Below are 17,179 nucleotides of genomic sequence, written 5' to 3'. Positions count from 1 at the left end.
TAAGATATAAATATAACAAAAAATTCAACTGCGCATTATAATTAACTTAGGTGTCATATATTATTCACTATTTATTAAATAATTACTTTTTTGAGCGATGTCGAGCTAGACATGATCTAGGCCCACAAGACTGAGTTGAACCTAGCTCTTCTTCATGTCATTTACATTTTAAGCTCAAAATCATGGTTCATGTTTAGCTCAATTACTTACCGAGCCAGCTAAATTTTATGCCGAACATCAGCTACTCAGGAGGAACCTAATAGACAAAGTGCATGCCTACCAATAGGACAGCACGACACTAACACGTGACACTTTAACCCTTGCACAGGACACAACCATGTTAATGATTGGACATAAAGTAGGCCTAGCATGTCTTCAACTAATTTAAATTTAAAGATCAATCCTGGCTTGTGTTTGGCTCATTTACTTATGGAATGAGCTGAACTTGCGCAACATATCAACCTGAACATGATCTGCAAAGGGCAGCATGCTTGTTTAACAACCCAAGTGCATGCCTAGCACTAGCACATCATGGCATAAGAATACAATACCCTGGTAAATCTTTAAAAATGACTTGGCAAAATTCATTTACACATTAAAAGTCGATTGCAATACTATAAAATGAATAGAGATTTTTGCAACATTTAAGCATACCTTTCCCTCAAATAGAGATGCATCATACAGCCTCTCCGAGCAGAGATTGTATACTTTGTATTTTCCCTATGAAAATAAATTAAGTTAGAAACTTGTGCAGAAAGTATTTCATATTTTAATTAGCAAGAAGTCACAGCTTTATTCATCTGAATTAGAATATTAAATCCTAACTTTTCATTCAAGAAATGGTTATTTGACAATGGGATTTCATACCCATAAGACGATGCATTAATTGTGACATTAACTCTAGACAATTCAACACAAGAAAAGGAACCAAAGAATTTTCTGAGTAGGAATTCCCAGAGCTGACAGCAATTAGGATGTTGCATTAGAATAAGATGACACAAATTAACTTGTTTAAGAAAATTAAATTATGATGCATCTAATATTTACCAAATTTAACTTCTTCTCCAATGAGGACACTTTCAGCACAATCTAACCAAAATAGGACTCATACCTAAGAATCTTGGCTTTCCTGACTATTTATATTTCTCAACCAAATCTTAAACTCCATTCTTTCTGGAGTTTGAGACCATCTATGAGTATTCAAGGAACCTTCCTAATCATTTGCATACTTAATATTAAAAAAAGACAAAAACCTAACCTATGCCTCATATACACCCAAATGATGTCAAATCCATCATACTGGCTGTGGAAAAGGATGTGATTGCTAAAATATTCTTTGAAGTCATGTTTCTTGCATCTCTAAGCTAGTTTTGGTGCCTGGATGAGAAATATGCATGCTAAAACACCTTAACAAATAATATTTTCTAATTTTTTATATTAAACAATATTTGAAAAACTGATCACCATTGGTTAACTTTTTTCCCCTACATGTCATCATATCTCCCCAAGCCATTCATTTGGTTGTCTGAATCAAATTTCATGGGCAATAAGGATAGACTTTGACAAGAATCAAATATCATATAGAATATCATAAATCTTTGACAAGTCATTTTTATGAGTCAAAAGTAAAATTCAATCAAACCTCAAAAATAGTGTTTTCCACCTAACCAAGAAGGCAAGGATGCAACAAATATGCCTAAGATTTACATTATTTAGATGTATATCAATATAATCTATGAAAATATCTAACAGACCAAATTTCAGATGATTGTGCTAAAACATTGCTTTATAATCATATCTAGTATTGGTTCTTGCAATAGAATATAAATCTAAATATTCTTTTAACAGAAGATGTACAGAATTATAGATTGTAAACATGTCCAGTCAAATCTTAAAAATAGTGCTGCCCCTTATTCAAGCAAAAATATGGTGGATGCTTATATGGCACTTGTATTATTCAAGTGGTATATCATGATATACAATGTCAATGAATAACTTTAATATCATAATGAACTCTTTGTCCATTTTATCAGAATCAAAGTTATTGCATGGTAATGCCAATTCAATTCTGGATCAAATTCTGCAGTAATATACTATTAGTTTATAACTTTATATATAAAAGAGAGAGAGAGAGAATTTGACAACAGGGCATAATCCTTCAACATCTTGGCATCACTTATAATTCCATGTCAAATTGTTTAGCCACAAAATGTTGGTTTACATTGGATAACCCACTACACTATACTTGTCTTTAACTAGTGGATCAGAGCACAATTTTAAGATGCTAAGAATAGTCAAGAAGTAACAAAAGCAATTAAAAGCTAGTATAACATATTTTAAGAAAAGTGTTATCCCCTAAAGAGCTGCCAAAGGGTCAAAAGTAAGATGAATAGAAAATGTTGGATAACAAAAAAGATCAAATCCTATGACAATGTGCACACCCTCAACCAAGGTTTAGAGCATTGTTTACCATACTAACACATGCACATCTATTAATGCCAATCATAGTTATTAAACCCGGACTGAACTGGCTGGCCAGACTAGAAAATTGGTTTGGTTCAGTTTTCTAATCGGAGCAGACTTACATCTAACTTGGTGAAAATGGGGTTGAACCGGCCGGGTTTCTAACCAGCAACGCTGGTGGTTGGAAAATCATGCTTTTAGAACCCACTTAAGAGATTGTAACAAAATAATGCTTAAGTGAAGGTTCCCACCCCTAAACCTCTTATATGGTTACAAATCTCTCAGCCACTGAAAGACAGTATGATGATTAATTATACTTATACATGAATGTCAATAAATAGGGATTTATTTCAAGTAAATTGTAATGTTTCAATTGTCAATTCTTTCCATAAAAGAAAAATCAATACTTTTCCCTTCAGTATGACGTGAATATATATATATATATATATATATATATATATATATATATATATATATATATATATATATATATATATAATTTTATTCTTTTTGGATATTTTCAAAACTTTACAATTTAAAATAATTAAAAATTATCAAAAGTTCTACATGTTCTTTAACATTATATATATTTTTTTTTCTTGCAATTTTTTAAAAATTTAGATGATTAATTATTATTTTATATTTATGCTACAAAAAAAGAATTGTCAATCCATGTGATTTGGAGAGTAGTATTTAAAGAAAAAATCATTTGTGCATATTTCCATACATTATATCTATCTTTACTTTTAGTTTTTTATTTAAATAAACTTGTAACATAAATTTGATTCAACCGATTGACTCGGTAATCAAATTAGAGACTAGGTGCCGATATAACAAGATTAAGATGGTAAATGATGTATCGGTACAATACAATAATGTACAAGTACCTTACCAATATGATATGGTATGGCCAATACAAAGCAGCACATGTCGATACTTCAATCCATGCTTTCAACCTACAAAATATCAAAAGTACAAGATGCAGGAATTGACCCGACCCAAAAACCCAACCAAATTCCTATGTGGGTTGGGTTTGGGTGAAGGGTTTTTAGTTAGGGTCGAGTATGGGTCAAATTTTCTGACCCAAGCTTTAATTTGGTTGGGCATAGGTGAGAGTTTTACCCTGACCCAAGTCATGAGCGTAAGGTTCTATTTGGCTCAAAAAGAACTTTCGAGCGGTTGGGATTTTTCAATACTAGTTATTTAAATCATTTTGGAGATTAGTTTGTAAGAATTGTAAAGATGGAATTGATATCTTAGGTCGGGTTTAGGGATTGAGTCCCGTAAAATAGGTTATGTTAGGGTCAAATGGTAACCCAAAATGACTTGTACGTGGCAGTGGGTTAAGAGATCATGACCCTATCTCAAATCAGGATCAGGTATGGGTCAAGGTTTTGGGTGTTTTTGTCCTTAATAGACATGACCCATTGCCATCCCTAGTCAAAAGTTTGTAGCAATTAAGATGAAACATGAGGTAGACTATCTCCAACCAAGAGAGGATGGTGCAGCTGTTCAACACCTGCCACATATGAAAGTTGATATAAACCAACATGCAGTTTCATAACAATATTAAACAATAACTTGTCCCCATGCTTTGCAGTTTGAGCATATTTGATAAATAACTACTATCTGATAACACAAGGTAATTTGATAAGCAGTCTGTTTCCCTCTTTTTGAAAGTTCTTACGATGTGTGGAGGAGGTACAACAAACTATTTTGATATACTTAAAGAGCAAGTAATGCAACATTACTTCAATTCCAACATGAAAGTGCTGCCCGTGGTGTCAGCACATGCGCAATGCCAGAGCCTGACTTGTTCAATTACTAGGCCAAAGCTCAGCAAGGTCAGCCTTGGTCTAGTTTCAATTAAATATTCACTAGGAGGAAAGATAACTCCACGTGACAAGAGAGGATCACTGACCCTATCGCTCAAGACTTGAGAACTTCATTCTCCTTAAATACTCCTACTTTGATCATGTCAATAAAATTCTTTCAGTTAATCAATATATTACATGAGATAACAGCATAAAAGTTTTCATTAATTAATTTGAAATAAATTTAATAGTAAAAAAGTAAAGGCAATACCGTATGATGTGTTTCAAAAAATTTGATTACTTCTTCCATATGATTGCGGTAGAATCCCTGCATTATTGCATATGTTATGCATATATTATATTCCATTAAAAAGGCATTTCCGTTGCATTTGTAATAAACTATTTTTTTTAAATTACCTCAACATATCCAAAAAACCCCGAGCTCATATCCCCTGCAGGGAAACCCATAGCAATAATGTTCTCAGTAATATATGTCATATCTAAATCAAATCCACCTTCCTGACATCAGCAGATGAAACAGAAATCTGGTAATCAGAAGGCGAGAAAAGCCAAAATATTTATTAATTTTTAATTATGATAGTAATATGTCTCTAGAAATAATAGCAGCTGTAAAAGCCAGATTGTATAAGCAATTTTAATATGCAAATCATTTTTTGTGAATAATTAACTAATACACAGTTAGACCAGAAAAATAACATTCATCATGTCAAATTCATCATGCCTTTATAGGACCAATTCAAGTGTTTTTCAAGCTATCACAAACTCAAACTAAAAAAAGAAAAACAAGTGCTGGGTGGAAAAGATGATTGGAAAAGAAAAGTTAGAGATGTAGAAAAAGATGGACAAGAATTACATAATTGATGAGTGCCAGGAGGCCGAAATACAGTAGCCCATAGGATCATATATGATAAAATGATGAACTGTGCTAGCAATATATAAGCAGAATTTTCAAAACAATATAAGATAGGATGACGATTGAAAACATGCACAAATGTTAGCACGCATGTCGATGCAGTTGCTCCACAGAAGTTACCCTTCAAACTCGAGAAACATAATGACACTTCCATACCTAACCAGGTATTACATGATATCTTATATGATTACTTCTGTAAAATGAAAACCATTAATGCCAAAAATGCTGAGGAAAAAACTTGGTATAACTGGTGAGTATACCTAAACCCTCCCATAGAACTATGGTTCCCCCTACATTTGAAATCAAAACTTTTTCATGCTAGATAAAGTAATATACACAAAGATGAAAGATACTTTCTCAAAGAAGGTTGTGTAACTCGGGAAACTAGAAAACACTTCAGATGATAAACTAGCTAAGACAACCTGTTAAAAGAGGTCAAAAACCTAGAAAGCTTGAAAACGCTTTATGATGAAATAAACTGCATTCATTATATCATTTTGACACACAAACATATGTCTGGAAGCAAGCATGTATTTATGCAAGTATGCATATATGCACATATTTTTGCTCACACACTCTACAGCTGTCTATTTCAATATTTAAACTATAGTAACAATAATCTATTTAATAATCAGCAAATAACCAAGTTTCCTGAAATCATATAAATGTTTGAGAAAGGAAAACAAATAAAGCAGTAAAAGTGTCAGGCAAGGTTTTAATTGAAAGAATAGTGCCCTAAAAGCCAACCGCAATCTGTATTGCGATAGGGTTTCTTTTGTTTTTCTAGATCATGTACATGACATTTTGATTAAAAATAAAAGGCATTATGTTTCATCATTTGCTGCATCATATATTTGTGATGAACCCCATAGATTAGGGCAATAGTTTTAAAGCTATGATGAGATCATGCCAATGAGACCTAAAACCCTAAAATCTTAATCTAAGATATTTCCAATTGTTGGTACATTGAGTCGGGGATCAATGCTACCAGAAAGACCTGCACATCTTATGTATGCTCGATGCAGAGGATGATTGATCTCACAATCACTTGTGTGGAGACACTAATACAAAGATGTGGGTGCTCATTAGAGGAATGAGTTCACTGAATTGACCTACCAAGAGAATATCTTATGGAGTCTTACTTATATGTCAAAAGATGATTCTCCTAGTGGGAGTTGTGCAACTGATCCTTTGCCCTAAGATCACCATGGTATTTTGAGCACATGAATCCATGTTTTGATTTACTCTCATTCATGACAATAAATTGTGCACGAGGTCTTCTCAATATGGTGGATAGTGTACGAAGGTTATGAGTAGGTCAACAAGGAATCAATCACTTCTAGTAAGAGAAGACTACATCCTACTTACTCTAATCATATGATAATTCAGAAAATCTTTGACCAAAATAGAATGAAAATTAGAAAGAGTTTCTAATGTTTCATTATTTGAATTACCATTAGAAGATTGAGAGAGACATGAATATGTAATTGAGTTTGACATAGATCGCACTCATATACATATTCGGAATGCGGCATGATTGAAGGATTGAATTGCACGGTATTTTGTCACTGAAGGGTATATTTTTTATTTCCACCAAATTTCATATCTTCCGGATAGACATGATACGTTGCTAGACGTCAATCTTGTCTTGTAGGTTTGATCGAATTAAAGAGTTTAATTCGATCACCAATTAGAAAGAGTTCTAATTGTTAAGTTCGGATTCGCACAGTTTGAACCTAAATCGATTAGAAGAATTCTAATCAAGTTAGGTCAACTTGCACCCGCACCTACTGCTGGCTAGGTATGGAACCCAATGGGTCACACACAAGAAAACTGATTAAGGATCTAATTAGATTTGATCATGTTTGCAAGATGAACATGCGAGCACGTGTTGCAAACCCTAGCTCCTGATTTGAATTGGATTCGAATCTGATTCTTGATTTGGATTAGTCTAATTTGATTAGATCATATCCTAGTTTGAGTTGGCCAAGAGTTGGCACCTGATTGGCTTGGTTTGAACCTAATTGGATTAGGTTTGATAACTCATTCACTTTTGACCATTGGATCTTCATCAACCGTTGGATGAAAACATAATGGTGAGTTGGTTTGAACCCAATTAGATTGGATTAGATAGGGCCTTCACTCATAACCATTGGATCTTCATCAGCCGTTGGATGAAGACATAATGGGAAATGGAGGTGAGGCGCCATGGATTTGGACCATTGAATCTTCATCAGCCGTTGGATGAAGACATAATGGGATTAAGTGAGGCGCCTTGGATTTGAACCCTTAGATCATCATCAACCGTTGGATGATGACATAACAATGAATGGCGTGAGGATGAAGGCGTGAGAAGCAATTTCAGCGCATGAAGTGAATTAGCGTATCATGAAGAGGCGCCTCTTGGTTGGATAAGGATGAAACACAACTAACTTTTTATCTGATAGGTGTTTCATCTTATCACAACCCTTCACTCTTCATACGCCCCTTGACCCATGATCTGATAAGGCCTCATATTTGATATGCCTCCTCATGATGTGAGGCGCTCCTCTTAGCACACGCCTCCTCTTGATGAGGCGTGTGGATGGGATGCATCCTTTGGTGATGCATCCCCACACCATCTATAAATAGGAGTGCGCTCCCGGAATTTATTCATTCAATTCGAATTCCAAAACCAACTCTCTCTTATCCCTTCTTTCTTACAAGTATTCTTTTTTTCTAACATCTCTTTTCTAGTTTGTCCTAAGCCAAGACAAGGAGATCTTTTTTAGGACAAGAAGCTTAGAAGGAGATTTAGAAAGAGGAAGAAAATTAGAATGTAAGAAAAGCAAGCCATTAGAATTCTTTGGAAGAATTCAGCATCAAGGATCAAGTTTTTTGGAGCTGGAGTCTTAAACCTAGTTCCTGTGTGGATCAACGTTGGAGGGTGAACACTTGGGCACCTAGTGAAAATTCTGCATATTGGATATAGTATTGCAGATATTCCTTTATTTCTATATTTATATTTATTTATTTGATTGTTACCATTAAGGTGACCTTGGCTCATTAGGGTTTGATGTAACGAAATTTTATTAAGAAATTTTTGAAATTCCGCGCTTCCGCTGCATCCCTACATCGCCATAAAACCCTACATTAATCTCATGAAATGGGGTTGTCCCGGTTTCCTATAAAACAGGATGTGTCGTTGTCCTGCCTCGTCCCAACACTTAGGATAAGAGATGTCCCAAAACATGCCAATTGGGATACTGGGATAATGACAGGACTAAAGATCGCCGAACCGGTACCGGGACCTGTACCGGTTGGTGACGGTTCGGTACTGTTGCTGGTGGTCCAAACCGAGAACGATTGGCACTGCGGTGTGAACGGGGTTCCGTCTGAGTTGTCTTGGTTGGTGTTGGTTGCGCTCCACCTTCCGCCAAGAAACCTGCAAACAAGCCTTGCACCACCACCAGGGTGATGATGGCCCTCCGACGGTCAAGTCAGAGGAGATTGGAGGAGGAGGAGAGGTGATAATCGCAAGTAAGAGAGTGCTCTGGGAGATATTGCTCACCTCCCCCCTTTCTCCCCCCAGCCGCATATATACCTGGCTGGGGGGTCTCTCAGGGGGGTTCGTTATCGTGGGGCACGATGGTGTGGCCACTGACATGGCCGTTACAGGGCGTCGTGGAGCAGCACCGGGTACGGCCACGTCAGGGCATAGTGGGGCTCCGCTTTGTACGGCTGATGCAGGAGATCGTGGAGCAGCATCGGATACAGCCGTTGCAGGGAGTAGTGGAGCAGGAGGCCGCGGCGTGCCTCTGGGGAATAGCCTGTCGTTATCAAGAGATCTCCGACTCGGGGTCGGAGCGCTGGATCAAAGGGCAGCCGACTCGGGGTCGGGCTGCGGAGCCGAGGATATCCGACTCGGGGTCGGATTGCTGGATCAAAGGGCAGCCGACTCGGGGTCGGGCTGCGGAGCCGAGGACGTCCGACTCGGGGTCGGATTGCTGGATCAAAGGACAGCCGACTCGGGGTCGGGCTGCGGAGCCGAGGACGTCCGACTCGGGGTTGGATTGCTGGATCAAAGGGCAGCCGACTCGGGGTCGGGCTGCGGAGCCGAGGACGTCCGACTCGGGGTCGGAGCGCTGGATCAAAGGGCAGCCGTAGTCTTCCTGGGCGCGCGTGCCGGTCACGTGGGGCATGGCGGCTTAGTTCCCCCGTAACAGTAGCCCCCCACTTCCGAGCCTGGAACCAGAAGGGGAACAGGTGAAGGGAGTGATGTTTCGGGATTGCCGCCGTTCCTCGGAGAGGCGCGCGCGCTTCGAGCTCCCCGCCCTTTTTATGGCGTATGGCGGTTATTGCTGACCTGGCAGTCTGAGGATTTCGGCGGACATCCTTCCCTAATGGTGTCGATTCGCCTTTGGGGCGCGAGCGACCCTTCGGCAGCCAGGCGTCCTCTGGCGTCATTGAGGCGTCACTTGCCTTTCCGCCTATTTAATCGGGGGCCTTTCCCCGTCCGTCTTCTTCTTTACAGATATTTTCAAGTTTCCCCTTTGCGCTGCTGTTGCTGCCGTCGGACTGTTCACTCGTTTCTCCTTTGGCGCTCTCGGAGCCGTTCTTACCTCTTTTCCGGTGAGTTTTCCCCATTCTTCTGCTTAGGGCTCTCCATACTTTCCCCTCTTATACTAGTGTACTCCAGTCGCTCCGGTCTTTCCCCCCTTCCGGTCCCCGTCCTAACCGTAGGTTTATTGGCCATTAGGAATGGGCGAAGTGAGAGCAGACCAAATTAAGTCGGAGCTGGTCGCCACAGATTTAGACAGACTCGTGGCTCGGTACCACCTTCCCGAGGCCTGCAACGCCACGCTCCCGGGGCCTGAGGAGAGGATGTCCCATCCTCCTCCAGGGAAGATCGCCATCAATGAGGGCATTCTCCAGGCCGGGTTCCGCTTTCCCCCTTCGGACTTGGTCATGCAGGTGCTACGGGGTTTAAGAGTGGCACCGACGCAACTGGTGCCGAACTCGTGGCGGGCCCTGACGGTCTTCCAGGTTCTCTGCCGTATGCACGAGATCCCCGCCACCCTGAATGTTTTTTGGGAGTTCTACAGCCTGAGCGGCCACCCCCAGGACAAAGGGTGGTGGTGCTTCGCAGCGCGGCGAGGATGCGGCCTTGTCAAGGAGGCTCCTACCTCCATTCACAAATGGAAGGAGCGCTTCTTTTTTGTTGATGCAGATCCCTCTTGGGAAATCAGGGCGACCTGAGAGACCCCGATGAAGTCTCCGATCGGCCTATCGAGACTGTCAAGGGAGGAGTCCGATGGCTTGGCCGCCTTGAAGGGGTTGGTTGCCGAGGGCCAGCTCCCCCCGGTGGCCCGCCTTATTTCCGAGGATACTTTGGTGAATGTCGGTCTGAGCTCGGTCCCCACCGACCGTGAGTCCGCCACCGATTCTTTCTTGACTTTTTTCCCTTCTTTCGTCCCGTTCTTTCCTTTGGTTTCTCCGTCTCCGACTATCCCGTCCTTTTTGCAGAGATCGACGACGTCATGCGGTCGGTGAAGACAAAGGCTGTTGGTAGGGCGTCCCTGCTGGAAGCAGCCCAGAGGAGGAAACGAGCTCTTCCGAGCGGGGCCCCACCGGCGAAGAAGTCCCGTAAGGAGGTGCCTCCGACGCCGACCGACGAGTCCGGGCCCACCGATCAGGGAGACGTCGTGGGCACGGACCGGCAGCTGACGCTGTATCAGCCCTCCGGTGGTAAGATTGCCGCTACTCCGGAGGTATCATCCGAGCCTGCCCGAGACGGACGGGTCGGACGTGATCGGTCCCCGACCCGGCCTTCGACTCGGTCGGCTCCTGATGACTCGAGGAGGGACGCGCCGAGGCCCCGACCGAGCGGGACCCTATCAATTCCTGGGGTGACCCCCGCCCCGAGCGCGATCGGCCGGACTCTTCCCCAGGCGATGGATAGGGGTAAGGCTGCAGAACCACCGTCCGGCTCTGGGGAGAAATCGGGGTCTGCCTTCACTACCGATGGCGCCCGAAATCTCATCGAAACAGTGCTGCTGGAGAAGGACCGTCGGCGGGTCCGGGAGTTGGAGGTCTCTGACGTTGGGGCTGCCAGCTGTGTCTGTCTCATGTCGGTGAGTATTCTTCTGGCCGCTTTTCACCATTTATTGGCTCTGTTGTTCTCCGCCTGACTCCCTTATTTTTCCTATTTCTTAGCTCGCCCAGTACATGATCCGTCTGGAGGAGTGCTACAAGGAACAGGCGGGGCTTCTGGCGAAGGCCGAGGACCGGCTGAAAGCAGTGGAAAAGGGAGGCCAGGCTGTGGCAGGCAGGACAACCGGGGACTTCGAGGCGAGGCTCCGGGAGGCCGAAGAGCGGGCACTCGGCTTTGCTGCCTTCGAGAAGCAACTGTTGGAGGCTCAGGAGCTTGCCTCGGGTCTCGAGGGCGAGGTCAAGAAGGCGGATGAGCGGGCCGAGAAGCAGTCCCGGAAGGCTGCCGACTACCGGGAGAGGTGGGAGAAGGCCCAGCGGTCAGCCGACAACGCCCGCAACCGAATCCGGTCTCTTGAAGCTAAGCTGGGCGAATTGGAGTCGGCCTTGGAGAAGTCCCGTGCGAGCGATCAGGAGCTTCATTCGCGCCTGACGGAGGCTGAGGCTGCTCGCATTGCTGCCGAAGCGAAGCACAAGGAGGCTCGGGCTGAGCTGCTGAGGGTCTCCACCGAGGCGGAAGGCCGGATTGTGGCGAAGGTCTTGGAGGCGAAAGCCCAGATTATGGAGCGGGCAGAGGCGGCGCTGGCCGAGAGGAGTGCGGAAATCGGGCGTCAAGCGGTAGAGGCTTATCGCCAGTCCGCCGAGTTCGCTCATGATATGTCGGAGGCAGTACAGACCTATCGTCAGTCCGACGAGTTTGTCCGTGACGCGTCGGACGCGGGGGCCGAAGCCTTTATCTTAGGCTTCGAGGAGGGCCTGGCAAGGGTGTCGGCTAAGTACCCCGAAGTTGACCTGAGCGAGATTTCCCTTCTCGACTCCTCTCCGGCGTCATTGCCTGCTAGTTCTCCTGCTGCTTCCCTACCTCCTGCGGACGAGCCCGACGTTCCCGACCCGGGAGTTCCTCCAAGCTGACCTCTTGTACCTTTCGTTGTCTTCTCTTTTTTTTTGTATACCGGGGTTTTGCCAAATTGTATGGGCCTCGGCCCTGAAACAATGAAAATTAATGCAAGTTGAATGTTTCTTCATCTCGCCTTCGTCCTTCTTTTTCTTTTAACTCTCGGTAGCGTCTTGCTGACTCCTGGCTCCCGAAATTCTTCCGGCGCTAAGCCAGGCATCCGAGGGTTAGGCCTCGGGAAATTCTTCCGGCGCTAAGCCAGGCATCCGAGGGTTAGGCCTCAGGAAATTCTTCCGGCGCTAAGCCAGGCATCTGAGGGTTAGGCCCCAGGAAATTCTTCCGGCGCTAAGCCAGGCATCCGAGGGTTAGGCCTCAGGAAATTCTTCCGGCGCTAAGCCAGGCATCCGAGGGTTAGGCCCCAGGAAACTCTTCCGGCGCTAAGCCAGGCATCCGAGGGTTAGGCCTCAGGAAATTCTTCCGGCGCTAAGCCAGGCATCCGAGGGTTAGGCCTCAGGAAACTCTTCCGGCGCTAAGCCAGGCATCCGAGGGTTGGGCCTCAGGAAATTCTTCCGGCGCTAAGCCAGGCATCCGAGGGTTAGGCCTCGGAAAATTCTTCCGGCGCTAAGCCAGGCATCCGAGGGTTAGGCCTCAGAAAATTCTTCCGGCGCCAAGCCAGGCATCCGAGGGTTAGGCCCCAGGAAACTCTTCCGGCGCTAAGCCAGGCATCCGAGGGTTAGGCCTCAGGAAATTCCACTCGTTGGTCGACCAAGGCTGGCGCATACCGAGGCAACTGGTCGGGGCTTCAGGCTAGTCTGCTCCCGGGATGGTCATCGGGTTAGCCTGGCATCCGAGGGCCGAGCCTCGGGACCTTCCACTCGTTGGTCGGCCAAGGCTGGCGCAAGCCGAGGCGACCGGTCGGGGCTTCCGGCTAGTCTGCTCCCGGGATGATCATCGGGCTAGCCAGGCATCCGAGGGCCGTCAAGCCTCAGGAAATTCCGCTCGTTGGTCGGCCAAGGCTGGCGCAAGCCGAGGCGACCGGTCGGGGCTTCAGGCTAGTCTGCTCCCGGGATGGTCATCGGGTTAGCCTGGCATCCGAGGGCCGAGCCTCGGGACCTTCCACTCGTTGGTCGGCCAAGGCTGGCGCAAGCCGAGGCGACCGGTCGGGGCTTCCGGCTAGTCTGCTCCCGGGATGGTCATCGGGTTAGCCTGGCATCCGAGGGCCGAGCCTCGGGACCTTCCACTCGTTGGTCGGCCAAGGCTGGCGCAAGCCGAGGCGACCGGTCGGGGCTTCCGGCTAGTCTGCTCCCGGGATGATCATCGGGCTAGCCAGGCATCCGAGGGCCGTCAAGCCTCAGGAAATTCCGCTCGTTGGTCGGCCAAGGCTGGCGCAAGCCGAGGCGACCGGTCGGGGCTTCAGGCTAGTCTGCTCCCGGGATGGTCATCGGGTTAGCCTGGCATCCGAGGGCCGAGCCTCGGGACCTTCCACTCGTTGGTCGGCCAAGGCTGGCGCAAGCCGAGGCGACCGGTCGGGGCTTCCGGCTAGTCTGCTCCCGGGATGATCATCGGGTTAGCCAGGCATCCGAGGGCCGTCAAGCCTCAGGAAATTCCGCTCGTTGGTCGGCCAAGGCTGGCGCAAGCCGAGGCGACCGGTCGGGGCTTCAGGCTAGTCTGCTCCCGGGATGATCGTCGGGTTAGCCTGGCATCCGAGGGTTGTCAAGCCTCAGGAAATTCCGCTCGTTGGTCGGCCAAGGCTGGCGCAAGCCGAGGCGACCGGTCGGGGCTTCAGGCTAGTCTGCTCCCGGGATGATCGTCGGGTTAGCCTGGCATCCGAGGGCCGAGCCTCGGGACATTCCACTCGTTGGTCGGCCAAGGCTGGCGCAAGCCGAGGCGACCGGTCGGGGCTTCCGGCTAGTCTGCTCCCGGGATGATCATCGGGTTAGCCAGGCATCCGAGGGCCGTCAAGCCTCAGGAAATTCCGCTCGTTGGTCGGCCAAGGCTGGCGCAAGCCGAGGCGACCGGTCGGGGCTTCAGGCTAGTCTGCTCCCGGGATGATCGTCGGGTTAGCCTGGCATCCGAGGGTTGTCAAGCCTCAGGAAATTCCGCTCGTTGGTCGGCCAAGGCTGGCGCAAGCCGAGGCGACCGGTCGGGGCTTCAGGCTAGTCTGCTCCCGGGATGATCGTCGGGTTAGCCTGGCATCCGAGGGCCGAGCCTCGGGACATTCCACTCGTTGGTCGGCCAAGGCTGGCGCAAGCCGAGGCGACCGGTCGGGGCTTCCGGCTAGTCTGCTCCCGGGATGATCATCGGGCTAGCCAGGCATCCGAGGGCCGAGCCTCGGGAAATTCCGCTCGTTGGTCGGCCAAGGCTGGCGCAAGCCGAGGCGACCGGTCGGGGCTTCCGGCTAGTCTGCTCCCGGGATGATCATCGGGCTAGCCAGGCATCCGAGGGCCGAGCCTCGGGAAATTCCGCTCGCTGGTCGTGCGCTTGTCGCTCGCTGCCCGACGGGGTTTCTCCGTGGCCAGCCGCGATCATGTTTCTCCTTTTCTCTAAGCGTTGCCTGGGGGAACACGAGAAGGGCATTAAATGCTAATTAATGCGTTACCTGGGAAATCGGATCGCCAGCTGCTGCTTGCGAGGAGTGTTAGTTGAGCGGCCGCGATACGCGGGTTCTTCGAGGAGGATATGGCCTGGGCGCGAGCGGAGATATGTGGACCTAGGGGTACATGACACCCGGATTGTCCTGCACAAAGAATGCGGTTTAAGGAGAATGACGCTTAGGAAATCGCGGGGAGATACGCCTCGGGAGCCGGAACGGCTCCGGTTTCAATGCGCCTGCATTTATTGGAGCCACCCGCATCGGAACGACCAGGGGGCCGCAGTTTGGCTATAAATACAGGTGCAGGTACGATGGAGTTTGCCAAGCCGGAGCTGTTCAGGTTGCCATGGATCACGGACCTCCTCCTTGGCATATGACTGAGAGACTCCTGTTGAAGGAAAGGGGAGACGCTCCCCTTGCGACTTCAGCCAACTAGCCGTTTCATCTGGGATCAACAAGGAGGGTCTTCCCGGCGGAGCTCCGCTCTAGGCGTTTCATCCGGGATCACATCTCCCCTCCTTGAAGTTCAGCCTCCCGATTGAGCTCTGCACCAGACGCTCAGTCCGGGACCGCGCCTCCATATGCTCTTCCCCCTCGAATTCCTTCTCTTTCCTACCACTGGGGAGGATGGGAATATCCTTTGGAGGCGGCGTTCCCCTGGGGGCAGCGGGAGCTTCTTCTGCGGCGGCTCCTCGTCTTTTTGGTGAGGTGCTGGATGGCGCCTCCGGTTAGAAGCACCCACTTCCGGTGGGATTGCAGCTGCTTTGGGTTGAGGGTTTGGGATCCTCGGTCCTCAGCTCCACGGATTCTCCACCTCTTCTTTGCTTTCTTTACTCCCTAATTCCCCTCTGGGAATTCCTTGTAATCACACGAGCACGCCATTGTAACCAGAAATTATTGAAATGAAAAGTGTTGCACCTTTTCAAATTGTCTTTCTGGCCTTGTTGTTCTACTGGTAATACATCCGCAGGTTAGCGGAATTCCAGCCCCTTGGAATTTCTCGGCCATCTAGGGCTTCCAACTGGTAGGAGCCAGGTCGGTTTACCCAACGAACCTTATACGGGCCTTCCCAATTCGGCGCTAGCTTCCCACCTTCCGTAGGTTGAGATGCCTTAGCTCGCCTCAGCACCAGATCTCCAATTCTGAAAAGCTTCGGTCGGACTTTGGAGTTGTAATATCGGGCCACCCTCCGCTGATACATTGCCATCCGAACCTGCGCCATTTCCCTTGCTTCTTCCAAGAGATCCAGGTTCCCTCGGAGTTGCTCCGAGTTGGCCTCGGGTCGGTGTGCGGCTACCCGAGGTGAGGGAAGTCCGAGCTCTACGGGGACAACGGCTTCCGTGCCATAGGTTAGGCTGAAAGGCGTCTCCCCGGTTGGAGTCCGATGCGTGGTCCGATACGCCCAAAGGACATTCTCGAGTTCCTCGACCCAAGCTTGCCCCGTCCGTCCGATCCGCGCTTTGATACCTTGGAGGATTGTCCGATTTGTGACCTCGGCCTCGCCGTTGGTTTGGGGATGCGACACGGACGTGAACCGATGTTCGATCCCGAACTCCTCGCAGAAGTCTCGGAAATGCTTGTTATCAAACTGTCGACCGTTATCCGAGATGAGGACCCGAGGTACCCCAAATCGGACAATGATGTTCTTCTTTACGAACTTCCGGACTTGCGCCTCCGTGATGGTGGCCAGTGGCTCTGCCTCCACCCACTTGGTGAAGTAGTCGATGGCGACAATCAAAAATTTCCGCTGGGCCGAAGCGATGGGGAATGGTCCGAGGATATCCATTCCCCACTGTGCAAAGGGCCAGGGGGCGGTGATTGGCGCCAAGGGAACAGAGGGGACTCTCTGGATGTTGGCGTGGCGCTGGCAGGCGTCGCATTTCCGTACGTGATCCTTTGAGTCTTCCAATAAGGTCGGCCAATAGTAGCCTTGCCTCATGATCTTATGTGCCAGGGACCTAGCCCCCAGGTGCGATCCGCAGATGCCTTCGTGGACTTCGCTGAGGGCGTAAGCCGCTTCCGAAGGGCGGAGGCACCTTAAGAGGGGGGCGGTGAACGAGGTCCGATACAGCCTCCCTTCGTAGAGTACGTAGTGGGCGGACTTCATAACAAGTCGCCGAGCTTGATCTTCATCTTCGGGGAGGATCCCTTCGGCGAGGTAAGCTACAAGCGGGTCCATCCAAGATGGTTCCGGATCAATTGCCATTACCGCTTCAGCCTCGCCGATGCTCGGGGCATCTAGGGTCTCCAGGTATATCGCCCTTGACAAGTTGTGTGCCTCAGCGCCCACC

The 17,179-nt window shown here is 47.6% G+C and overlaps 1 protein-coding gene across 1 annotated transcript in view; it reads right to left on the bottom strand.

Annotated features, from left to right (window-relative positions):
• LOC103706227 (phosphatidylinositol 3,4,5-trisphosphate 3-phosphatase and protein-tyrosine-phosphatase PTEN2A-like) overlaps positions 1 to 17,179 on the bottom strand; it is a 36,114-nt gene that overhangs the window by 10,210 nt on the left and 8,725 nt on the right. Inside the window, exons 3-5 of the mRNA XM_008790275.5 lie at positions 4,695 to 4,796; positions 4,549 to 4,605; positions 655 to 720 (exon numbers count right to left, since the gene is read on the bottom strand). Coding sequence (XP_008788497.4) covers positions 655 to 720; positions 4,549 to 4,605; positions 4,695 to 4,796 — 225 coding nt within the window. The remainder of the gene's footprint in view (positions 1 to 654; positions 721 to 4,548; positions 4,606 to 4,694; positions 4,797 to 17,179) is intronic.

This window comes from Phoenix dactylifera, chromosome 8 (assembly GCF_051530095.1).
Source record: "Phoenix dactylifera cultivar Ajwa chromosome 8, Ajwa_hap1_PhDact_Kaust_v1.1, whole genome shotgun sequence".
Classification (NCBI taxonomy): domain Eukaryota; kingdom Viridiplantae; phylum Streptophyta; class Magnoliopsida; order Arecales; family Arecaceae; genus Phoenix; species Phoenix dactylifera.
This window is presented reverse-complemented; position numbering and strand designations above follow the sequence as displayed.